Source organism: Oryctolagus cuniculus, chromosome 3 (genome assembly GCF_964237555.1).
Source record: "Oryctolagus cuniculus chromosome 3, mOryCun1.1, whole genome shotgun sequence".
NCBI lineage: Eukaryota > Metazoa > Chordata > Mammalia > Lagomorpha > Leporidae > Oryctolagus > Oryctolagus cuniculus.
Window position 1 is genome coordinate 68,538,866 of NC_091434.1, and position 27,350 is coordinate 68,566,215.

General features: G+C 41.5%; 1 protein-coding gene across 3 annotated transcripts in view; it reads right to left on the minus strand.

The window, feature by feature from the left end:
- PDK1 (pyruvate dehydrogenase kinase 1) overlaps positions 1–27,350 on the minus strand; it is a 41,471-nt gene that overhangs the window by 7,853 nt on the left and 6,268 nt on the right. For all 3 annotated transcript variants that reach the window (XM_051848514.2, XM_051848515.2, XM_070070688.1), the window contains exons 4-8: positions 25,407–25,591; positions 25,032–25,121; positions 22,305–22,382; positions 20,231–20,307; positions 18,009–18,107 (exon numbers count right to left, since the gene is read on the minus strand). In XM_051848514.2, the coding sequence (XP_051704474.1) occupies positions 18,009–18,107; positions 20,231–20,307; positions 22,305–22,382; positions 25,032–25,121; positions 25,407–25,591 (529 nt within the window). The remainder of the gene's footprint in view (positions 1–18,008; positions 18,108–20,230; positions 20,308–22,304; positions 22,383–25,031; positions 25,122–25,406; positions 25,592–27,350) is intronic.

A 27,350-nucleotide genomic window follows, 5' to 3' on the forward strand; every position in this document is an offset into this window, starting at 1 on the left:
ACACTAACATGGGATACAGGCATTCCAAGTGGCATCTTAACTGCTATGCCAAACGCCCACCCTAGTTTCTGAGTTTTTTCCCCACAGTGTTTTCACTATAGAAAATAGTAACATTTTCATTTTCAGCAAGGAAAAAAGCATCTAAAAGAAATTTTACAACACAGAACCCAGGCAACTTTCTGGTGAGTTTGGACACAAGCCATCACATAATTTACATCACTTTTCAACTCAAATAACCATCTGGTGGATTGAACTCAGTAATTTATATATTATTCTTATTTTCCTTCAAAGTTAATTAACATGGGCTTATTTTCTAAGGTATTATACATACATTCATATATATAGGACTGAATAGCACATATTTAACAAGTGGGCTTTTGGCCCAGTGCTTTAAGTCATCACTTGGGACATTCATTCCATTAGCATAGTGCAGGGATCAAGTCACAGCTCTACTGATACCATTTCCTGCTAATGTGTCTGGGAGGCAGCAGATGGCTCAAATACTGAGTCCCTGATATCCTATGAGAAATCCAGATGGAGTTCCTGGTTCCTGGCTTTGACTTAGCCCAGCCCTGGGCTGTGGTGGCCATCTGAGTGAACCAGCAGATGGAAGTGCTCTCTCTCTTTGTGTTTCTCTTTCAAATAAAATTAAGTATTTTTTTTAAAGTCAATAGGCTGAACGGCTAATGGTTGTATTTATATATATATGTGTGTATATATATATTAAACATCTTTATAGCATGTATTTATTACTTTTATAGTGGGAATTATATAGCTAATTTTTAAAATATCTGCCTTGAAACACCATTTGAATACACCTCTCAATATATCTAAAATTAATCATAGTTAATTAAAGTATATAAGGACTTTACCAAGAACTGTGTCTAACATTCTGCCTGAAGTTGTTAACTATGAATGCAAAACCCTGAAGTGATTTATTTCAGTAAAATGAAGAAAAAGTCCTGAGTATTTTCAGAACCCCATCAATTTGTTAATTCTCCATCCTTAAAACCCTTGTTCTGCTGTGCACTTGCTGGTCATGTGAGAGAGAAGTATGCATGTTCTGTAAATGCTAAGAGGTAAACAACCCATTAGGACAGACAGTAATGGGCTGGCATTGCGGCATAGGGGGTTAAGCCAGTATCACAGGCAGCAACACTGGAATCCGATACTGACACCAGTTTGGGTCCCAAATGCTCCAATTCCAATCAGGCTCCCTGCTAATGGCCTTGGTAAGCAACAGAAGATGGCCCAAATGCTTGGGACCCTGTACCCACATGGGAAACCCAGATGGAGTTCTAGGTTCCTGGCTTCAGCCTGGCCCAGTCCTAAAAACTGTGACCATTTATGGAGTAAAGCAACAGATGGAAAATACCCCCCTCCCCATCCCCCGTAAACTCTGCCTTTCAAATAAATAAACCTTTAAAAAAAAAGATAGCAAGATAAAAAGGTACACTTGAATAAAAATTTCCTGGTTTACCTCAATCTTTTGCCCAGAGGGGCAGTAACAGTAAGGTAAGAATAAAACAAGAAGTGAGTTCCAGTCACCAGCTATATAAGAAATGCAAAGGAGCTGGGGGACAGGGGACCAAGAGAAGCAACATTTTAGTGGTGAATAGGCCCAGGAGACCAGGGGAATCCAGTCCGAGAAAGGGGAAGGGAATCTCTTCTGCTTTGCCACCAGCCATGCAATAAACGGGAGCCGACGTATTATAAGGTAGTCAGAAGTTCTCTCAGAGAGCTGTCAGAGGAAAAGGAAAGAGGGAATGGGACAGACATTTGGTCCATATATATTTAAGGCATGAAGAATGGCACCCTGATGACAAATTGACAGACAGTTATGACAGCTCAATGAGAACTCTCTAAGATAACTTGGGGGCTGGTGCTGTGGTGTAGCAGGTAAAGCCACGGCCTATGACACTGTCATCTCATATGGGTGCTGATTTGAGTCCTGACTGCTCTAATTCAGATCCAGCTCCCTAAAATGCACCTGAGAAAGCAGCAGCAGATGTCCCAAGTCCTTGGGCCCCTGCCACCCACGTGGGAGACCCACAAGAAGCTACTGGCTCCTGGCTTCAGCCTGGCCCAGCCTCAGTAGTTGCAGCCATTTGAGGAGTGAGCCAGTGACAGAGGATCTCTCTCTCTTTCTCTCATTAGACTCATGTGCCTGTGCCAAGGAAAAGAGATTATGAAAGAGGTACGTTATGTTAAGAAGGCTGAGAAAGAGAAGTTGGCCAATTACAAGTTTTCTCTTCTATGCAAAAAACCACTTCTCAATGTCACCTACCCAGGATCTGCCATCCCTAACTTCCTGTTCCTCATCACACTAGGTGCCATGGACTAATTCATGTGAATTTCAGGCTCACAGGAGATGAACCACTACTAACATGATGACAGCCCTGAAGCCAGGGCATAGACTGCCCTGTGTTCACCCAGAACTCCAGATGAACTGGAAATCTAATGTGCTAATCACAGTTTTCACCATCAAGTCTGTAAAATCACTAATGGTGAATGAATCAAGACAATCTGAAAGAGAGACAGGTATCTGGCAGCATGGTTAATATGCGCTTGGGGCACCCATATCCCATTCAGCAGTGCCTGGGCTTAAATCCCTGCTGTTTCTGATCCCAGTTTCCTGCTGATGTGTACCCTGGCAGGATGCACGTGATGACCCGAGTAGTTGAGTCCCTGCCACCCATGTGGGAGACCTGACTGAATACCAGGCTCCGACTTCAGCATGGCTCACCACCAACTGTTTTATGTTTTGGGGGAGTGAACCAGAAGATGGAAGTTCCCTGTCTATCTCTATAACTCCACCTTTCAAAATAAAATAAGTAAAATTTTAAAAATATGTGGCCATAACACTAATATGACTTACTGAATATAAGCCAAACACAACTCTGAAAGAATAACTAGGGGGAAAAAAAAAGAACTCAATTACAAGATTTTTAGCAAAATGAAAACGGGTGAAAAGTATCAGTAATTTGAAAAAGCTAAAAGAATAAGGAAAAAAGGCAACTCAAGTCCTGGTTCTGAAAGTCAAGGCTATCTGATAGGGATTACAAACCACTGTAGAGCACTAAAGCGAGCATTTGACATAAAGAGAGATGACAAGGGCAGCATTCCTGTGAGCCTGGACATGAGGAGCAGCAACAGGAGGCAGCAGAGCCTAACATAGGTAGTTTTTTTCAGAATTGGGGGTAGAAGAGAAGAGAGGGGGTGAGGGAGAGAAAAAAATCTATCTGCTGGTTCAGTCTCCAAATGGCTACCAACATACGAGGCCGGGCCAGGTCAAAGTCAGGAGCGAGGAGCTTCATCCAGGTTTCCCCACACAGGTAGCAGGGGCCCAAACCCTTAGGCCATATTCTGCTGCTTTTCCAGCCACATTAGCAGGGAACTGGATCAGAAGTAGAGCAGCAGGAACTTGAACCGGTGTCCATATGGAATGGTGGTGCTGCAGATGGCAGCTTAACTTACTACACCACAGAGCCAGCCCCACACAGGTAGGTTTCAACATGGCTTCTAGGACAGTCTATTCAAGACCCTTTCGGGGCCCATGCTGTGATATGGCTGGTAAAGCCGCTGCCTGTAGTGCCAGCATCAATATGGGTGCTGGTTCAAGTCCTGGCTGCTCCACTTCTGATCCAGCTCTCTGCTATGGCCTGGGAAAGCAATAGGGGATGGCCCAAGTCTTTGGGCCCCTGCACCTGGTTGGAAAGACCTTGAGGAAGCTCCTGGCTCCTGGCTTCAGTACGGCAAAGCTCCTACCATTATGGCTATCTGGGGAGTGAACCAACAGATGGAAGACCTCTCTCTCACTCGCTCTCTGCCTCTCCTTCTCTCCCTGTGTAACTTTGACTTTCAAATAATAAATATATAAATCTGAAAAAAAAAAAACTTTAAAAGGGGGGTACAGCGCTATGGTGTAGCAAGTTAAGCTGCCACCTGCAGTGCTGGCATCCCATATGAGCGCTGGTTCAAGACCCAACTGCTCCATTTCTGATCCAGCTCTCTGCTATGGCCTGGGAAAGCAGCAGAGGATGGCCCAAGTCCTTGGGCCCCTATACCCATATGGTAGACCAGGAAGAAGCTCCTGGCTTTGGATCAGCCCCGCTCCAGCCACTGCAGCCAATTGGGGAGTGAACAAGAAGGTGGAAGACCTCTCTCTCTCTCTGCCTCTCCTTCTCTCTGTGTGGAACTTTTTCAAATAAATAAATCTTTTAAAAAGACCCCTTTAACCTTTTTTTATTTTAATAATTTTATTGAAATATAATTTACAAGCCACATAATCCACACATTTAAAGTATATAATTTAATATTTTTTAAATTTTAGCAATATTTACAAATTTTACTCATTTGAGAGAGAATCTCCCATCTGCTCATTCACTCCCCAAATGCCTGCAATAGCTAAAGCTGGGCCAGGATGAAGCCAAGACCTACAAATACAATCTGAGTCTCCCATGTGGGTGAGAGGGACCCATGTTTTTAAGCCATATCCTGCTTCTTCCCAGGATGTGTGTTAGTAAGAAGTCAGAATTGAGAGAAGAGTCAGGATTCAAAACCAGACACTCTAATACAGAATGTGGGTGTCCCAAGCCACATCTTAACCACTGTGCCAAATACCCACCCCAATTCAATGGCCTCTAGTAAATGAGGGTTTTTTTTTTTAAGATTTATTAATTCATTTGCAAGACAGAATTATATATAGAGGGACAGACACACACAGAGATTTTCCATCCACTGGCTGACTCCCCCAGATGGCCTTAACAGCCTGGGCCAGGCCAAAGCCAGGAGCCGAGAGCTTCATGTGGGTCTCCCACGTGGTGGCAGGAACCCAAACACTTGGGCCATCTTCTACTGCTTTTCTCAGGCCATTAGCAGGAGCTGGATTGGAAGCAGAGCAGCCCGGCACCTGAACTGGCACCTATACTGGATGCTGGAGTTGCAGGCAGCAGCTTTATTTCTGTGCTACAGTGCCATCCCCAAATGAGGTTGTTTTTAAAAAATTCATGGAAAATGGAATTAAAAGATTTGGGAACAAAAAAATTTTGAAACCCATGCACAGTGTTTCCATAATATGTACTTTCCATGAACTTTCTGAAGACCCCTCCTATTTGTAGGTATCTGCAAACCACCACCACAATCAACTTTAAAAACTTTTTAGTGCCTCAAAAAGAAACCATGCTCCTTTGGCCATCACACCTATAAGCAAGCCTGTATCTACTTCCTGCCTCTAAATGTTTGCCCATTCCAGACTTGTGTGGCCCTATGTGACTGCTCATTTCACTTAGCATGGATGTCCAAGACTCATCTTACATATGAATGCCTGTCCTTAAGGCCAAGTAACATTCCATTGCATGTATATACCACATTTTGTTTACCTCTTCACTAACTGATGCTCACTAGGCTGTTTCCACCCTTTGACTAGGATGAACAGCGCTGTGATAAATGCTCACATACAAGTTTTTGCTAGAATACCTGCATTTAATCCTTTTGGGGTTCACCTAGAAGAGTGGAATTACTGGGTCACTGTTAACATTTCTCTGTACCAAGCAGATTCCTTTAAGCACAGCCTGTTCACCACCACAGGAGGAATCTCTGACAAATTCATTGCAAATTGCTCCATGCAAGAAAGGAGGACCTCAGGCAACAGAGACTAGCCATAGAGCCAGAGCGCAAAAGCACATCAGAAAGAAGCCGAAAAAAGTACATGGAAGGGCTAACTGCAGCACAATTTAAGCCCGGTGGGGAGGAAGAAAGCCCATGGTAGTAGAGCATGGATGGCTGACCCGGGTCCACAAAGAAGTGGAAGCAGAAGACAAGACACATGGGACGTACTATAAATCAAGTAAGCCTTAATAGATGAGATGCTGATTTGCAACTAATGAAAAATAGGCACATTAGCATCTGGGTTAAAAAAATAAACTAAGTGACACAATAGAATTATTTTAATAGCAAACAGATGGTACTGTCATACTATTCATTTATTTGTGCCTTCCCCTTTTAAATGAAAACTGAGAGAGACAAATAGATAAAAAAAAGAAATCCAAAGGAAACAGTGCAGGGAGCAGAAGCAAATTATTTTTAAAAATCACTACAATCGGGGCCAATGCTGCGGCTCAGCAGGCTAAGCCTCCGTCTGTGGAGCTGGCATCCCAAATGGATGCCGGTTCATGGCCTGCCTGCTCCTCTTCCAATCCAGCTCTCTGCTATGGCCTGGGAAAGCAGAAGATGGCCCAAGTGCTACAGCCCTGCAACTGTGTAGGAGACCCGGAAGAAGCTCCTAGCTCCTGGATGCCTTAGATCCAGCTGTTGTGGCCATTTGGGGAGTGAACCAGCAGATGGAAAACCTTTCTCTCTGTCTCTCCCTCTGTAACTCTACCTCTCAAATAAACAAAAATAAAATAAAATGGAGATAACAGAACCTGTTAAGTAGGGTTGTCAGAAAAAATGAAATTTAAAAAGAATCACTACAATTAATATCCTTGCAGTGATAAAATAAAACCGGAATACTATAAAAACGAATAACTTCTTGAAATTTCCTAATAAGATAATACAAGGGAGGCCAGCGCCGCGGCTCACTAGGCTAATCCTCCGCTTTGCGGCGTCGGCACACTGGGTTCTAGTCCCGGTCAGGGCACCAGATTCTGTCCCGGTTGCCCCTCTTCCAGGCCAGCTCTCTGCTGTGGCCAGGGAGTGCAGTGGAGGATGGCCCAAGTGCTTGGGCCCTGCACACCATGGAGACCAGGATAAGTACCTGGCTCCTGCCATCGCATCAGCGCGGTGCACCGGCCGCGGCGGCCATTGGAGGGTGAACCAACAGCAAAGGAAGACCTTTCTCTCTGTCTCTCTCTCACTGTCCACTCTGCCTGTCAAAAAAAAAAAAAAAAAAAAAAAAAAGATAATATAAGGAAGTACTGGGAATTTAAAGTCATGGAAGTCTCACAGAACAGAACAGAAAGTTAAAGTGATTTTTTAAAAAAAAAGGAAGAAATAAGAAAAATCAGAGCACGATTTCATGAAGCCCCAGTAGGACTACCTTAAAGAGTTAAGAAACAAGGAAGGATAATGGAAGGCCTACAGGACCTAACATATGAGTAAGAAAAAGCTGACAGTGAGATTTTGGACACAGACGAAAAATAGATTTATTTATTTATTTGTTTGTTTATTTATTTATTTATTTTTTTGACAGGCAGAGTGGATAGTGAGAGAGACAGACAGAGAGAAAGGTCCTTTTGCAGTTGGTTCACTCTCCAATGGCCGCCGCGGCCAGCGCGCTGCAGCCGGCGCACCGCGCTGATCCGATGGCAGGAGCCAGGTACTTATCTTGGTCTCCCATGGGGTGCAGGGCCCAAGCACTTGGGCCATCCTCCACTGCACTCCCAGGCCACAGCAGAGAGCTGGCCTGGAAGAGGGGCAACCGGGACAGAATCCGGCACCCTGACTGGGACTAGAACCCAGTGTGCCGGCACCGCAAGATGGAGGATTAGCCTAGTGACCCGCAGTGCCGGCCAAAAATAGATCTTAAAACAATACAGATGAAAAATAGATCTTTAGAGCTGAGAGCCTCCACACCAGTATTGGAGAGTATCAGGTGAGACCAGACTGCAGCAGACCAAGCCACCAGTGAAAAAGCTGCAGGAAAAGTCTAGAGGTAATTCAGCTTGGAGCCCTGTGGGGATGGTGTACCTGCCAAATTAGAGGAGAAAAAAACAAAGGGGGGCGGGGGGCACACATTTTCTCTCTCCCTGATCACCTTGCAACAGCATCCTGTAACAAGCGGATAGATAGCAGGCACCATTTTGGACATATATAACAGCTGCACCAGGTCATGTCCATGCCCAGCAACCACCCAAATGGAGACTGCTGAGTCTGGTAGGGAGAACAGATAGGGAGCTGGACTCAGACACAGTCCAAAGATAAAAGCCACCACAGTGAAAACAACAAAGAAGAAACCAACTAGTGTCTCTCTAAATGCTGAATAACAAACACACCAATTCAAGAAACATGAATAAGGAAGACAACATGACACCCCGAAAAGAACACAACACTTCAATACTAGATTGTAAAGATGATGAGACTGTAGGAATGCCAGAAATGGAATTCAAAAAATTGATCATTAGGATTATGTAGAAGTAATCAGAAGCAAATGCACAAATTAATGAAATCCATACATGACATGAAAGAAAATTTCTCCCATGAAATTGAGATCTTAAAAAGAAATCAAAATGAAATCTTGAAAATGAAGAATTCAATACAATGAATAAAAATGCAGTGGAAAGCCTTAACAGAATCAGTGAGGCAGAAGAAATACTATCCATCTTGGAAGACATAGCACAGGAAATTATACAATCAGACAAAACCTAAGAATTAGAAAACTAAAAAACACTGTTGGTAATCTACAGGATACTATCAAATCATCCAACATACAGGTTCTAGTTCTTGAAGGAGTGGAAAGAGAGAAAGGATTAGAAGGCCTTTTTAGTGAAATAATAACAAAGTTTTCCTAATTTGGAAAAAGAAAGGGACGTCCACGTACAGGAAGCACATAGAACTCCTAATTGACATGATCAGAAAAGATCTTCACCACGATACATTGTAATCAAACTTTCCAAAGTAAAACATAAAAGATTCTAAAATGTGCACAAGATAAACACCAGATTACTTTCAGAGGATCTCCAATTAGACTCACAGTGGACTTCTCATCAGAAACCCTACAGGTTTCTGTAGGGTTTGAGATATGATATATATTCCAAGTCTTAAGAAAAAAGAACTATCAACCCAGAATACCATACCCTGCAAAATTCTCATTTACAAATGAAGGTGAAATAAAGACCTTCCATGACAAACAGAAATTGAAAGAATTTGTCACCACGCATCCAGATTTGCAGAAAATGTTTAAGGATGTGCTGCACACAGAAACACAGAAACATGGTCATCACTGTGAAAGAAAGTAAAGGAAGGAAAGCTATCAGTAAAAGAACAAAGGAAATCTCAAGTAAAAAAAATAGAAATATTTATGGAAAAATATCAGGGCCAAGTCGTTACTTATCAATAGTCAACTTGAATGTAAATGGGCCACAACTCTACAGTTAGAAGACACAGACTGGCTGGATGGACCGAAAAACAAAACCCAGCTATTTTCAGCCTACAAAAAACACATCTCACCAACAAAGATGCACAGACTGAAAGTGAAAGGATGGAAAAAGATATTCCATGCCAACAGAAACCAAAAAAGAGCTGGTATAGCCATCCTCATATCATTCAAAATAGACTTTAACACAAAAACTATTAAAAGAGACAAAGAAGAACACTATATAATGATTCAGGAATCAATTCAACAAGAAGATATAACTATTATGAACATATATGCACCTAATTACAGGATACCTGGCTAATTAAAAGAAATGTTAAAGGATCTAAACAGACACACAGACTCAAATAAAATAGTAATAGGGGATTTCAATACCCCTTTCAGCAATGGACAGATCAACCAGACAGAAAATCAGCAAGGAAACAGTGCAGTTAATCAACACTATAGACCAAATGGACCTAACAGATATCTAAAGAACTTTTCATCCTACAGTTGCAGAATACACATTCTTCTCAGCAGCACATGGAACTTTCTCTAGGATTGACCACATACTAGGCCATAAAGCAAGTCTCAGCAATTCAAAAAAATTGAAATCATACCATGCATTTTCTCAGACCACAATGGAATGAAGCTGCAAATCAGCAACTCAGGAATCTCTAAAACATATGTAAACGCATGGAGACTGAACAACATGCTCCTGAATGAACAGTGAAATCAAGAGAACAAGAAATCAAGAGACGTCAAAAAATTTCTGGAAACAAATAAAGACAATACAACATATCAAACCTTATGGGATACATCAAAAGCAGTAAGAGGAAACTTTATAGCAATTGGTGCCCACATCAAGAAATTGGAAAGGCACAAAGTAAATGAGCCATCAATGCATCTCAAGGATCTAGAAAAATAACAGCAAACCAAACCCAAAACTAGTAGTAGAAAAGAACTAAAATTAGAGAAGAAATCAACAAAATTGAATACAAAAGATCAGCAAAACAAAGAGCTGGTTTTTTTAAATATGCAAAATTGACACACCATTGGCCCAACTATCCATAAAAAGGAGAGAGAAGAGCCAAATCAATAAAATCAGAGATGAAAAAGGAAATTTAACATCAGACACCACAGAAATAAATAGAATCATCAGAAATTACTACAAAGAGCAATATGCCAACAAACTGGGAAATCAAGAATAAACTGAGCCATGAAGACAGAGAAAACCAAAACAGACCCATTACCAAGATGGAAACTGAATCAGTAATAAAGACTCTCCCAACAAAGAAAAGCCTAGGAACAGATGGCTTCACTGATGAATTCCACTATACAATTAAAGAAGAACTAACTCCAATTCTTCTCAAGTTATTCCAAACAACTGAAAGGGAGGGAATCATCCCAAATTCTTTCTATGAATCCAGCACCACCTTAATCCCTAAACCCAGAAAAGATGCAACAGAGAAAGAGAACTACAGACCAGTTTCCATGATGAACATAGACGCAAAAATCCTCAACAAAATTCTAACCAATCAAATCCACCAACACAATAGAAAAATCATTCACTCAGACCAAGTGGGATTTCTCCCTGGTATACAGATGGTACAGCATTTTGCAAATCAATCAATGTGATACATCACATTAACAAACTGAAGAAAAAAAAGCATATGATTATCTCAATAGATGCAGAAAAAGAATATGATAAAATACAACACTCCAAGCTCCACCCCCATCCTAATAGGATTCAATGCTCCTACTTCCTTGCCCCACCCCTGGCAAAGTTTTAAAAGGACCTGTTCCTGGATAAGCACCTGGCTCCTGCCTTCGGATCAGTGTGATGCGCCGGCCGCGCGGCGGCCATTGGAGGGTGAACCAACGGCAAAAAGGAAGACCTTTCTCTCTCTCTCTGTCTCACTGTCCACTCTGCCTGCCAAAAAAAAAAAAAAAAAAAAAAAAAAAAAAAAAAAAAAGACCTGTTCCTTTCCACGTGTCTGTCTCTTTCTCTCCATCTCCTGACCTCTGTCTCTGTCTCTCTTACACTCTCCTTCTCCCTCTTTTTCCTTCTTTGCCCCTTCCCTCAAGTCTATTGGGTTTCCCCCATAAACTCTTTCCCTTAAAAAAAAAAAGTTTCGTGATGAAAACTCCAAGCAAATTGGGTATAGAAGGAACATTCCTGAATACAGTCAAGGCAATTTATGAAAAACCCACAGCCAGTATCCTATTGAATTTGGAAAAGTTGGAAGCATTCCCACTGATATTCAGAACCAGACAGGGATGCCCACTCTCACCAGTGCTGTTCAATATAGTCCTGGAAGTTTTAGCCAGAGCCATTAGGCAAGAAAAACAAATCAAAGGGGTACAGATTGGGAAAGAGGAAATCAAATTATCCCTATTTGCAGATGACATGATTCTATACATAGGGGATCCAAAAGACTCCATCAAGAGTCTAGGAATTCATAGAAGAGTTTGGTAAAGTAGCAGGATATAAAATCAATACACAAAAATCAACAGCTTTTGTATACACAGACAAAGCCACGGTTGAAAAAGAACTTCTTTTTTTTTTTTTTTTTTTTGACAGGCAGAGTGGACAGTGAGAGAGAGAGACAGAGAGAGAAAGGTCTTCCTTTGCCGTTGGTTCACCCTCCAATGGCCGCCGCTGCAGCCGGCGCACCGCGCTGATCCGATGGCAGGAGCCAGGATCCAGGTGCTTTTCCTGGTCTCCCATGGGGTGCAGGGCCCAAGCACCTGGGCCATCCTCCACTGCACTCCCTGGCCATAGCAGAGAGTTGGCCTGGAAGAGGGGCAACCGGTACAGAATCCGGCGCCCCAACCGGGACTAGAACCCGGTGTGCCGGCGCCGCAAGGTGGAGGATTAGCCTATTGAGCCACGGCGCTGGCTCGAAAAAGAACTTCTAAGATCAATCCCATTCACAATAGCTATACAAACAATCAATCAAACACCTTGGAATAAATTTAACCAAGGATACCAAAGATCTCTATGATGAGAATTACAAAACATTAAAGGAAGAAACAGAAGAAGATACAAAAAATAGAAGATACAAAAAAGAAGATACAAAAAAACTTCCATGTTCATGGACTGAAATAATATCATCAAAATGTCCATTCTTGGGGCTGGTGATGTGGCACAGTGGGTTAAAGCCCTGGCCTGAAGCACAGGCATCCCATATGGGTGCTGGTTCTAGTCCCAGCTGCTCCTCTTCCCATCCAGCTCTCTGCTATGACCTGGGAAAGCACTGCAGGATGGCCCAAGTCCTTGGGCCCCTGCGCCCACATGGGAGACCTGGAAGAAGCTCCTCACTCCTGATCCGGCTGTTGCGGCCATCTGGGGAGTGAACCAGCAGTTGGAAGACCTCTCTATCTCTACCTCTCTCTGTAACTCTTTCAAATAAATAAAATAAATCTTAAAAAAGTAAAAAGTCCATTCTCCCAAATCAATTTACAGATTCAATGCAATACCAATCAAAATACCAGACATTCTTCTCAGATCTAGAAAAAATGGTGCTGAAATTCATATGAAAACAAAGGAAACCCTGAATATCTAAAGCAGTCTCATACAACAAAAACAAAGCTGGCGGCATCACAATATCAGATTTCAAGACATAGTACAGGGCAGTTATAATCGAAACAGCCTGGTACTGCTACAGAAACAGATGGATAGACCAATGGAACAGAACAGAAACTCCAGAAATCAATCCAAGCATCTACAACCAACTTATATTTGACCAAAGAGCTAAAGCCAATCCCTACAGTAAGGATAGTCTCTTTAACAAATGTTGCTGGGAAAACTAGATTTCCACATGCAGAAGTTTGAAGCAGGACACCTACCTCACACTTTACACAAAAATCCACTCCAAATGGATTAAAGACCTAAATCTACAACCCGAAACTATCAAATTATTAGAGAACACTGGGGAAGCTTTGGAAGATATTGGCACACACAGTTCTTGGAAAAGACCCCAGAGTCACAGGCAATCAAAGCCCAAATTAACAAAGGGAATTACATCAAATTGAGAAGCTTCTGTACTGCAAAAGAAACACTCAGCAAAGTAAAGAATAACTGACAGAATGGGAGAAATTATTTGCAAACAATGCAACTGATTGTGGCTGGTGCTGTGGTGAGGCGGGTTGACACCCTGGCCTAAAGCGCTGGCATCCCATATGGGCGCCAGTTCTAGTCCTGGCTGCTCCTCTTCCGATCCAACTCTCTGCTGTGGCCTGGGAAAGCAGTAGAAGATGGCCCAAGTGCTTGGGCCCCTGCACCCAAGTGGGAGACCCGGAAAAAGCTCCTGGCTTTGGTTCAGCACAGCTCCGGCCGTTACAGCCAATTGGGGAGTGAACCATCGGATGGAAGACCTCTCTCTTTCTCTGCCTCTCCTCTCTGTGTGACTCTTTCAAATAAATAAATAAATCTTTAAAAAAAACAATGTAACTGATAAAGCATTAACAACCAGAATCTATAAAGAGCTCAAAAACTCCACAACAACAAAACAAACAACTCAGTTAAGTAAAAGGCAAAGAACTTAAACAGACATTTTTCAAAAGAGGAAATCCAAATGGCCAACAGACACATGAAAACATGTTCAGGATCACTACCCATTAGGGAAATGCAAATCAAAACCACAATGAGGTTTCACCTCACCGCAGGTTGAATGGTTTTCATACAGAAATCAACAAACAACATACACTGGCAAGGATGTGGGGGGAAAAGGCACCCTAAGCCACTGTTGGTGGGAACATAAACTGTTGAAACCACTATGGAAGACAGCATGGAAATACCTCAAAAATCTGAATACAGACCTACCATATGACCCAGCCATCCCGCTCCTGAGAATTTACCCAAATCAAAAGAAATCAGGGGCTAGCACAATGGTGTAGCCAATAAAGCCACTGCCTGTGGTGCTGGCATCCCATATGAACGCCAGTTCAAGTCCCAGCTGCTCTACTTCCAATTCAGCTCTCTGCTATGGCCTGGGAAAGCAGTGGAAGATGGCCCAAGTCCTTAGGCCCCTGTACCCACATTGGGAGACCCAGAAGAAGCTCCTGGCTTCAGCCTGGCCCAGCCCTATCCATTGTGGCCATGTGGGGAATAAACCAGTAGATGAAAGACCTCTCTCTCTCTCTGACTGCCTCTCTGTGACTCTGGCTTTCAAATAAATAAATGAATCTCTTAAAAAAAAAAAAAAAAAAGGAACTCAGTATATGAACAAGTTATCTATACCTCCACGTTCACTGCAGCACAATTCACAATAACAAAGATATGGAATCAACCCAGATGTCCATTAACTGGACATCACCCTTTCATGATGAAATGGATATAGAAATTATGGTATATATACATTATGGAGTACTGCTAAGCTATAAGAAAAAAAAAAAAGAAGTCCTGTTTTTTGCAACAAGATAGTCATAACTGGAAACCATTATACTTAGTGAAATAAGCCAGTCCCAAAAATATATCATGTTTTCTCTGATTTAACATAACTAATAGAATACCTCAAATGTAATATATTGGAGTAAAATAGACATTTTGAGAGTAGATAATTGTTTTTTTTTTTTTTTTTTTTTTTTTTTTTTTTTTTTTTTAATTTTTGACAGGCAGAGTGGACAGTGAGAGAGAGAGACAGAGAGAGAAAGGTCTTCCTTTGCCGTTGGTTCACCCTCCAATGGCCGCCACTGCAGCCGGCGCACCGCGCTGATCCGATGGCAGGAGCCAGGAGCCAGGTGCTTTTCCTGGTCTCCCATGGGGTGCAGGGCCCAAGCACCTGGGCCATCCTCCACTGCACTCCCTGGCCACAGCAGAGAGCTGGCCTGGAAGAGGGGCAACCGGGACAGAATCCAGCGCCCCAACCGGGACTAGAACCCGGTGTGCCGGCGCCGCAAGGTGGAGGATTAGCCTATTGAGCCACGGCGCCGGCCGAGAGTAGATAATTGTTTATAGCCCTTGTCTCTTCCATTGAGGAACAGTGTTTTGTTTTTGTTTTCTTTTCTTTCTTTTCAAACTATTTGTTGAACTCCTTTACTTAGAGTAGGGTTAACTACATGATCATTAATTACACTGAAAATAATCATGGTAAAAATTAAGAACAGAAATCCAAGAGGGAGGGGGAAGAAGGGTTGGAGCACGGGTGGGAGTGGATATCCCACTATGTCCTAAATCTGTATATATGAAACTTGTGTAACTTAAATAAAATTTAAAAAAAGAAAAAGAGAAAGCCCCCACTGACTTTGAGGCTCCGTGCCAAGCAACGTTGTCAGCTGCCCAGCTGAGTGTCAAAGGTATGCTCCTATGTGCAGGTCCCTTGCCAAGGGTTGGAAGTTGGAAGGGTTATTGGTTCAGGCACTTCAGCAAACCTCAGTCCAATTAGTAGCTGACCACTAAGCTAATAGAATAGGTTTCACTGACCAACACACAAAGAATACAGACTATAAACAGTTCAAAAAAGTCACCAGACACCCCCACACACATGCCGCGCTAAAAAAAAAAAAACCTTTGGGAGAAGGTAGTATCAAATCTCAAGTTATTTTTTTTCTAATTAAAAAAAAGTGTTATTTATATGAAAAGCAGAGCGATAAAGACAGAGATCTTCCATCCACTGATTCGTTCCACCACTACCTGCAACAACTAGGACTGGGCCAAGCCAAAGTCAGAAGCTGTGAATTCCATCTGGGTCTCCTATGTGGGTGGCAGGGACATCTAGTTAAGTCATCACCTGCTACCCAAAGGGTTATCAGCATTAGCAGGGAGCTAAATACATAGAAGGGAACCAGGACTCAAACCTATACATTTCCATATAGGAGTCTCACATGGCAGCTTAATTACTGTGCCAAATGCCTGCCCCACTGTTGAATCATTTTAAATGTTTAGTTTTCATTTTAAAAAAAATTAAAAGACATAGAAAGATACAAGAAAGTATGGCGGAGGCAGGCACTTGGTGTAGCAGTTATAATACCACATGGAACACCTATATCCCACATCAGGGTACCCGAGTTCAAGAACCAGTTCCACTCCCTATTCCAGCTTCCTGTTAATGTATATCCAGGGAGGCAACAGGTACTGGCTCAAGTAGTCAAGTTCCTGCCACTGACATGGGAAACCCAGATTAAGTTACTAACTCCTGGATTCAGCCTGGTCCAACCTCAGCTGTTACAGGCATTTAGGGAATGAATCTGCAGATGGGAGTTTTTTCTCTGTCTCTATGTCTCTCTGCTACTCAAATAAAAATAAAAAGAAATTAAACATAGTTACACATGATTCACTAATTCAGCTCCTAGATATATCATATATGTAAGAGAACAAAAGTGTTATTTTTATATGAAAACATTTAACACAAATGTTTATAGCAGTTACTCATAATTACCAAAAAATAGAAACAAAACAGATCACAGGTGTAGAAGAAAGGCATCAACTGATGAATGGACAACCAAAATGTGTTACATGCATGTAACAGAATTACTCGGCAAGAAAAATCAATGAAATGCTGATACATGCCAAGAGAAAGCAGTCACAAAAAGACCACATATTGCACAATTCCAACTATATAGTATGTCCAGAATGGAAAAATCCAAACACAGAAAGTAGTTTCTGGCTGCCTGGGGCTGGGAAGGAGGACAGTGGATGTTTGAGTGTTTTCTTGAGATTAAAGTATTCTAAAATTAGACAGTGGTGATGATTGCCCAACCTGTGAATACACTAAAAACCACTGAATAATAGCTGGTAACCTCACAATTCTGCAAGAGGATAATTTTTAATCCAGAATGCCATGTATGGATTTAAACACTGGGAAAATGATACAGGGAACAGGGTACTGAGGAAGAGAGTAGGGATGGGAACGGGTACAATCTACTTAAGAGAATAAACTTCTCAGCCACTGCAAAAGAAAGCTAGTATTTGCTGTTTAAAATGTGAATTCTAGAAATAGCAATGACAGAATACTACTTAGAAATACATATAGTAGCAAATACCAGAAGAAATAACTAAAGAACTATCTCTAAGCAATGAGGACCACAAATGGCTAGGAACTGACATAACTATTTCTGCACTTATTATTTTCACAATGAATTTTAAATTATTTCTAAAAAGAGAAAACTGAGCTAACAAACACCTAGGGAAAGGTCTAGAACTGGAGTCTAAGGACCAAATTCCATATCCCGGGGTATCTATTCCCTGTATGACACAATACTAAGCACTGTGTCTTAGTTTCCCACCTCAGAAGTTGAGGATAAAATTATCTGTGCTCCTAATTAAGGAGCTGTTATAAAAATCAAATGAAACAAAATAAAAATGTTTAAAAATGAAAAAATCAGGGGGCAGGTGTTGCGGCACATTGGATTGAGCCACTACTTGGGACACTCAGACCCCATACTGGAGTGTCTGGAATTGAGTCGCCTCTGCTTCTGATACAGCTTCAGGCTAATACATACTCTGGGGGACAGCAGATGATTTGATGACCCAGGTACTTGGGTCCCTGCCACCCACAAGGGAGACACAGAGGCTGTTGCAGGCATCTGGGGAGTAAACCGGCAGATGGAAGTTCTCCTTTTCTGTCACTTTAACTTTTAAATAAAAATAAATAAAAATACTTTAAAATGAAACATACTATCCTAATTTCATAATTGCTACAAATACCCAAATATTTTAGATCTTGCTCATCTAAGTGGTTAGTATTGATGACTGCTGAACTACTATCACCAAGATTTACTTTAACTTGAACTGCCTGGATTAGGGACCAGAACAGAAGTGGAATGAAGGGTTAATTCTATGACCTGCTACTAGATAAATGAAACTATGTGCTTATTATCTATTAGACAAGACTTCTTTTTTTCCTTTGAGAGTAAATCATGTCTTCCAGATATTATGTGTATGGTTATCCTTGTATGCCTGTAGATCAATTTTAAAAATAGAAGCATTTACCTTCACGGTCAAATCCTCATTACCCAGTGTGACATGAACTTGAATGGGGGGGTAAACACCTTTGTCGGCATGGTGTTCCATGGTTGCTCTCATTGCATTCTGAAATATATTAGAATTACATTTAAAAAACAGTTTTTTTAAAAGAGAGGCTAGCAATTTAAAAAAACAAATGTACTATTTAAATTTAAAGGCCATGGAGATCAAATAATCATATTCTTACATCCATATTTAAAGTTACTTTTTTAAAAACTGAGTCAGCTTGGGGGAATTTGAAGCATATTTTAAAGATTCCAACCAAATTCTGCATATATTCTAAAACCAGACTTCTAAAACTTTTTAACTAGTTTATATTAAAGCAGAAAAGTCTGTCCAGAAGCCTCCATGATTTCAGTAAATAATGGACAAAAGCATATTTTTGAAAATGTAGTTTCAGCCCTATTTTTAAGAACCATTTTAATCATCTAAAAGAAAATCTTTTTCATGATAGTAACAGCAATGATCCTAATATGATGGAGAAACTAATACATTTACACTAGTTTGAAACTAAGAATAACTGCCTTATAAAACTATTTTCATCACTTTCATCTAAATAATATGGGACACATGATGCCAACAAGACGACACCAGCATTACATGTAGCCTGGGAGCACAAGCTGACAAAGACTAGATGCAGCCAAAAAGACAGGGCTGAGGTGGGAATTGGGTCACGGCCCTGGAGCAGCAATCCAGACAGAGCAGGCTGGAATAGGAGACTCCTCCATTTCTAGCAAAGGCAGTGTAAGATGAGGTTCCAGATAAAAGCCACTGTCACTGACATCAAATAAAACAGTTTATACAATATGGGGTAACTGTTTTATTAAGCACTGTAGGGTACCAGATCTTTGTGTGGCCGGAATTTCCAAAGCTAATTAGTTTTAATCTTTTAAGTGCCAATCACTGTTTATTTAACCACTCTAATGGAAAAATTTTTAGAAGGTACTGGATACAATCTTGCTGTCTTAGAGCAAAAGAGCATTTTAGAACCCTTGTTGCTCGAAGATAGTCTGCTTTTCTGTTTTGGGAATGTCTGTGTCGCATTATCAGAATGAAAGCCATCTCTTCTCTCTGTTAGTCTGCAGCTGGCAGAGACATGCTAACCAAGGTGTGAGACTACTGGCTTCCAACTGCAAGCAGCCACTTGCAGTTACAGGCACCTGTGCCACTCCTCAGCCATCTTCCTGTCAAGCGTCACCAGGAGGTGGGAGTAGAGAGGAGACACTACAAAATTATCAGCACAATTTAATTTTGTTTCCAAAATGTATTGTAAATGGTAAATATAGGGCCAGCACTGTGGCACAGTAGGTTAAACATCCACCTGCAGTGCCAGCAGCCCATATGGGTACCAGTTCTAGTCCTAGCTGCTCCATTTCAGATCCCTGCTGATGGCCTGGGAAAGCAATAGAAGATGGCCCAAGTGCTTGGGCCCCTGTACCCACATGGGAGACCTAGAAGAAGCTCATGGCTTTGGATTGGACCAGCTCCAGCCATTGCGGCCATTTGGGGATGTGAACCAGCAGATGAAAAACCTCTCTCCTCTGTCTCTCCCTCTCTGTAGCTCTCTCAAGTAAATAAATAAATCAAAAAAAAAAAAAAAAAAACAACAACAACAACAAAAAAAACCAGAAAACAGTAAATATAACAAAGACCTGTATGTCAATAAGTGACCTTCTCCTGCCCCCTTCCTTTTAAAAAAAAAAAAAAAAGATGATTTAAAAAAAAAAAAAAAAAAGATGATTTATCACTGAGACTGGTGGTACTCTGAAGCTAGAAATTATAAACTAATCTTCTAAATATTTTATGAAATTATAACTTTACTGAGCACCAATGTGTGCCATTGTACTAGACATCTACAATGTTATTTTAGTTATCAACTAAAAATAATCTTCAAAAATCATCTTTGTTTTACAGGACAGAAAATGGAGGCTCAGAGAAGAAGAGTGAATTGCCGAAGATCACACACATTAGGTGACAGAACTGGGGTTCAAACCCAGGTCTCGTGCACTCCAAAGTCTGAGCTCTCACTACACAGAGGCATCCGTCCATGCTGGCAAAGGCAGATCTCTGGCAACATGAATGGCATCTTTTAATGAAACAGGAGACCCTAGTAGAATATCTGACTTTCTGAGTAGACTCCGAACCTCAGGAAAGCACTGGCAAAGGTTATGTGATACTATTTTACAAACCTTGAAAAGTTCAAACACCATGTGATAGAGATGGGACGGTACATAAACCACTTGTATTGGCTGTCCTGGTGATTTTGCTACAGAGCAGAAGAGAAAAATATGAAAGTACAGAGAGATGTGCTTACAGCATTTTTAAGAATAAATTGTGTGGTGATGAAAAGAAAACATTAACTATGGAGAACAGTATTATTTGGGGAAGAACTGCCACACCATTTCTTCATGTATCAGTGTTTGAACCCCATACTTAAAACCATTTATATATGACAAGAGTACTGTGGTTATTTCTTAAAAACCTGCATAACAATCTAACCATTTTTCTACATGACAGTTTATCTTTCTAAAGGACACTCAAAGTAGGGAAGTGTTCCACAGTCCAATTCACAAAAGTACACTCTTTTTTTAAAAAAGTCATTTTCTAAACATTTCTTTGGGGAGAACGCTGTCTGTTTTATTTCAGCATTTGCTATGGATAGAGAGCTACAGGAAATATTTGAGCCAGCATCAGATTCTCAAGGGGTACTAACTCTCCACTCAAACATTAGAAGCCTACTTGGGGGCAGGGAGGAGAGTATAAAACAAAACCTTTGGTACAGCAAAGAAATAAGACTCACTATAGAATAATCAACCAATAAATCAGACCCTCCTTTGAATAAACTCCCTCTCAGGACCATAAATAGCATGTGTGGAAACTCCACAGCTGCTCAGGTTCCCAAACTGTCATTTGTATATTGTGGTTCTTATCTAGTACCATCATGGAACAAGACTTAACATGACTTTAAAAAACCACCAAGGCATTCTATTTTTAACTGGGTAACTTTTCCACTCTAAGGTCCAGAATACAGCTTAGTAAAAGCCTATTTAATTTTATTCTTTCCCCTTCTGAAAGTATTCTCTTAAGAAATGCATTCCCCTCTGTCAAATTACCACACCTCTAAGAAAAACAGTGAGACTCATCAATCTCTTTCCAACATATCAATCCTTTAGGTCCCACAGGTGCCACTTAGGATAAAAACAAGACCAGTGGAGAGAAAGACATTCCCAAGCAGATGAGCACCTTTCTTTCCTCTTTTACATCTTCAGTCTTTCCATTTCCTACCAATAAAAGGTCATTTACAATTCAGGAACCAGGAAAAGGACAAACCTTACAATTCTGAAGCAGTATGTTAAAAGTCAAATGCAATTTTCTCAGCATATTTTTCTATGACTAACCAGAAAAAAAATAAGCAAAGAGGGGCAGGCATCTGGTATAGCAATTAAGACACAACTTGAGATACCCACATACAGTATCAGAGTACCTGGGCTGGAGTCTCTACTCCACTCCTGGTTCCGGGTTCCAGCTAATGTTTACCCTGGGAGGTAGCAAGTGATAGCTCAAGTGGCTAGGTCCCTTACCACCCATTTGGGAGAATGGGACTGTGTTCCTGCCTTTGGCCTGGCTCAGCTGAGGCTATTGTAGACATTTGGGGAGTGAATCAGCAAATGGATAATCTGTTTTTCTCTATCTGCCTTTCAAATAAGTTAAACATTTTTTTTTTTTTGATGTGAGCAAATAATTTAAGTTTCAACTAAAAATAAGGAAAACAGGAGCAGATGTTTAGCCTTGTCGTTAAGAAGCCCACATCTCACATCAGAGATCCTAGGTTCAATTCCTGACTTCAGTTTCAATGCAGACTCTGGAAGGCAACAGTGATGACTCAAGTAATTGAGCTCCCAGCATCTCATGGGACACCCGGATTGAGTTCTGGCTCTGGCCCTGGCTCAGCTCTTGGACATTCAGGGAGTATATAAGCAGATGGGAGCTCTCTATCTCCACCTCTCTGGCTCTCTACCTCTCAAATAAATAAAAAATTGGGAAAAAAAAAGGAAAAAGCAAAAATGCTTTCACAAAGAATCCAACTAAATTATATACACGATTATTATATATATACACACACACAAATACGATTGTATCCTATTAGTCTTCATATCTAATGAAGTTGATGAAAGGGTCTTTCTCTGTCAAAACCAATCTAACTTACTCCATGTTAGGCAATTAGAAAACTAATCATTGAGGAAAAGATAACATCAGGCTTACCATTTAATTCTTCAAGTTCTAGTTCAGGAGAGTTAATATAATACAAATCACACAGACGCCTAGCATTCTCATAGCCATCTAGTTTGAATCAAAACAAAAGAAGGCATTAAGTAAATTTATTTCTCTTTCATGCATTAAGATGCCAATAGTATTAATAAATGAAAAATTTAAACTCTAAGAAAATACACATAGCAATCCTAGTTTGAGGACAGTCTAACTGTAATATGATGCAGCCTAATTATCATAAAGAATGAGATATAATCATAAAAAATTTGGTATGGAAAAATACATTACAAAGCAGAACAAAAAATATATGTATTACAATAGCTATAGCATAAAATTAGAGTTGGACAAAGTTTAGGAAATAGGTATCCTTTTTTTTTTTTTTTACAGGCAGAGTGGACAGTGAGAGAGAGAGAGAGAGAGAAAGGTCTTCCTTTGCCGTTGGTTCACCCTCCAATGGCCGCCGCGGCCGGTGCGCTGCGGCCAGCGCACCGCGCTGATCCGATGGCAGGAGCCAGGAGCCAGGTGCTTTTCCTGGTCTCCCGTGGGGTGCAGGGCCCAAGCACCTGGGCCATCCTCCACTGCACTCCCGGGCCACAGCAGAGGGCTGGCCTGGAAGAGGGGCAACCGGAGCAGAATCCGGCGCCCCAACCGGGACTAGAACCCGGTGTGCCGGCACCGCAAGGCGGAGGATTAGCCTAGTGAGCCGCGGCGCCGGCTAGGAAATAGGTATTCTAATCCACTGTTTGATATCTCTTTGGAAGTATCAAAATTTTACATGCATTTAAATTTGCATTTATTTATTTACTGATTTGAGTGGCTGAGAGACAGAGCTCCCACCCACTAGTTCATTCAAACACTGATTTTTATTTAGTATCACCATGGAGCAAGAGTTAGCATGGCTGTAGGAAACCACTAACCAACTCTATTTTCAACTGGGTAACTTCTTCCACTGCTCTTCCACACTAAGGTCCAGAATATAGCTTAGTAGAATGCCAGCAACAGTCGGGAACATAGAACACAATTTGGGTCTCCCACGTGAGTGGCAGGAACCCAACCACTTGAGCCATCACTTGCTGCCTCCCAGGTTGTGTATTAGCAGGAATGGGAAGAGGAGTAGGGACTCAAATTCAGGCTGTTGGTACTGCTGATAATAGGAAAAAATGAAAACAAACTGTGAATCAACAAGAGGACAGATCAATGCATATTGATATACCCCATATAGCCATTTAAAAACTTGGGGTGAGGATGGGTGCTGGGCCTAGCAGTTTAAACACAGTTAGGATGCCAGAATCCCACATCAGGCTGAATTTGATTCCCTAGCTCCAGTTCCTGACTCCAGTTTCCTGCTAATATAGATCCTAAAAGGCAGTAGGTGATGGCTCAAGTGTTTGAGTTTCTGCCACTCACACAAGAGACCTGGATTAACTCCCTAAAACCAGATTCTGCTCCCCTGAGAGTGCACATAATTGGGGAGAAGGCTGGTGGGTGGGAGCTCCCTCTATCTGTGCCTCAGATAGACAAAGTATTTTGGGTGGATCCACCCGTAATGACATGGTATTTGTAAAACTTTAGAAAAATGTATAGTATCCCATTTTCTAAAAACAACAAGCAATAAGATCAACAACTGTGCAAGCATATGAGTACATGAACTAAAAGGATGTGTGAAAAGATGCAAACCAAACTGTTATAAATCATTGCTCCCAATATAAGGAATTGAAAAGGGGCAGTGTGGGTTGGGGGCAGGCACTGCAGCACAACTGGTTAAGCCACCACTTGGGACACCCGCATTCCATACTGGACTGTCTGGCATTGAGTTCCACCTCAGCTCTTCATCCAGCATCCTGCTATTATGCCAGAGGATGACCCAAGTACTTGGGTTCCCACTTCCCAAATGGGAGACCCAGAGGGAGTTCCTAGCTCCTGGTTTTGGCCTGGTCCAGCCCTCATTGTTGCAGGCATTTGGTGAGCAAACAAGTGGAAGGAAGATGGCTCTATCTCTATCTCTTGTCTCTGTTACTCTGCCTTTCAAATAAGTAAATAAACTGTAAACAACATAAAACATAAATCATAGGAATACTAAAAAAAAAAAAAAAAGGTGGAGTGCAGGGATGTTTTGAAGTTAAACAGATGCCCCTATAGTATCATAATATATTCCCTAACAGGCCGGTGCCACGGCTCACTAGGCTAATCCTCCACCTAGCAGCGCCAGCACACCGGGTTCTAGTCCCGGTCGGGGCGCCGGATTCTGCTCCGGTTGCCCCTCTTCCAGGCCAGCTCTCTGCTGTGGCCCAGGAAGCCAGTGGAGGATGGCCCAAGTGCTTGGGCCCTGCACCCCGTGGGAGACCAGGAGAAGCATCTGGCTCCTGGCTTTGGATCAGTGCGGTGCGCCGGCCGCGCGCGCCAGCCGTGGCGGCCATTGGAGGGTGAACCAATGGCAAAAGGAAGACCTTTCTCTCTGTCTGTCTCTCTCACTATCCACTCTGCCTGTCAAAAAATAAATAAATAAATAAAATAAAATAAAATATCCCCTAACAAAGAATTGTACTGACAAAATATTCATCCTATACATACTGCATAATTTAATGTTATGAAGTTATTTTTGAATCCACATACTTGCTTCTAACATTTTGTAACATGATACAAACAGTATTGTCTTAATAGCAAGAAATACACTCAACAGCTTTGAATTCTGCATACATTTTGAAGGAGAAATGTATTTACCTTTAATAACTTCAACTACATTGCAGTTTGGATTTATGCTTCCAATGTGTTTTCGATGAGATGGACTTCCTTTCCCACCAAACAATAAGGCTAACAAAAAATAAAAACAGAAAATGAACAAAATAAGTTAATACCCTTTTCCAGATTTGAATATTGTTTCTCTAAAGGGTACTAGGTAATGAAGCAAATATTTCCTATATTAAAAACATAGTATTTTACATTCAATTAAAACACCCCCTTTGTATGGTAGTCTACTTACTTTTCATAACAAGCAAAAGAGTAAAACTAAATGTTCTAAGAGAAAGTTTTCTAAATAAATTTAAAGTACACCAGCACATTTTATGTGGCTTCTTCTCTTGACTTCTGGACACTTACAGTGCTGATTGAGCAACATTCTAATTGAAATGCGACTCATGTAGAATCGATCCAAGAAGTACTGAACATTCTGGCTGGTGACAGGATCCACCCCGAAGCTCTCCTTGTATTCAATCACTCCCTGAGCCATTGTGGGAATGACGTCATTGTGGCGGTTCCTGATCCGGATCACAGTATCTGTAAAGCTAAGCAAACCCTTCTGTCAAAACAGCCAAACATTTAGAAATGAATACTTTAATGTAAGTTGAAACAACTATACCAGACAAGAAATCCCTAACAAGAAATTCCAATCAAAGGAACATCAGTGCACTTTTCTACATTTACTTATGAATTTCAGATCAGAAAATATACCAAATCCATGAGGGTAAAAATACCTTGAATATATAACTTTCAAAATTTAATTCTAGGACTCTTAAGAGGAAGGCTGCCATAAAACTGTGAAGCGCTTTCTTCAACAGTACCAAGGAAGGCCACATGAGCTCTCGATGAGGGTGGTGTTCCAGGGCCACCCTGCATAAGAGAAGACAGAGAACCTGCTTCCAGGGAACACCTACTCTGTAAGGAATCACAATGAATGAGCCAATAGAGTGTCTGTGGGGAACCATTCCCCAGGGTTCAAAGACAGAAAGCACCACGCAGAACAGAAAAGTAGAAAAGAATTCTATTTCCATTCATCCTCTGAGTTCACAAAATAGAAGAGGAAAAGTAGACTGGCATTAAACGAAAAACTTGCAAATCATCCATCCTTCCTTTTTCTATCACTTAGGAGACAATGCATGATTAATTTCAACAACTAAACAAGGGAGTGGAGGGAAGTCTTCATCATGAAGAAACAAAACCATTTTCCCAACACATTCATCAGACTTCACACTCCCCTCCAAAGTCATCATCTTGAGTACTAACTAACCTCAATGTCATCACTGCTCTAAACACTTCTGGAATTTACAGTTTGTTATTAGTTTCAAAACCTAATTGTTGGGGCTGGCGCTGTGGCACAGTGGGTTAAAGCCCTGGCCTGAAACGCCGGCATTCCATATGGGCACTGGTTCTAGTCCCAGCTGCTCCTCTTCTGATCCAGCTCTCTGCTATGACCTGGGAAAGCAGTAGAAGATGGCCCAAGTCCTTGGGCCACTGCACCCACATGGGAGACCTAGAAGAAGCTCCTGGCTTCAGATCAGCGCAGCTCTGGCCGTTGTGGCCATCTGAGGAGTGAGCCAGCAGATGGAAGACCTCTCTGTAATCTCTGCCTTTCTTTCACTCTCTGTGTAACTCTGGCTTACAAATAAATAAAATAAATCTTTTAATTAAAAAAAAAAACTAATTGTTACACCAAAACCCAAACAACAAAACTCTTCAAAAGCAGTAAGTAGGGCCAGTGTCATGGCGTAGCAGGTAAAGCTACCACCTACAGTGCTGGCATGCCATATAGGCACCGGTTGGAGTCCTGGCTGCTCCACTTCCAATCCAGCTCCCTGCTAACGTGCCTGGAAGAGCAGCAGAAGACGGCCCAAGTGCTTGGGCCCCTGCACCCTTGCAGGAGACCCTAGAAGAAGCTCCTGGTTCTTGGCTTCAGATTGGCCCAGCTCCAGCCATTGTGGCCATTTGGGGAGTGAACCAATGAATGAAAGACTCTCTGCCTCTCTCTATAACTCTGCTTTCCAAATAAAAAAATAAATAAATCTTAAAAATAAAAAGTATGTCCTTTTGGTTATGCATTTTTCTTGTACCACCATTAAAAAAATATGCAACTCAACATTCTCATTACTTCTGTTTATTTCATCTCTTTTAAACAAAAGCAGTGGCTGGGTGGGGGGCAGTGGGTTATTCCAGTTCAAGTCTCAGCTGCTCCACTTCTGATTCAGCTCCCTACTAATGTATCTGGGAAAGCAGGAGAAAATGACTTGAGTGTCTGAGCACCTGCCAACCACGTGGGAGACCCACATG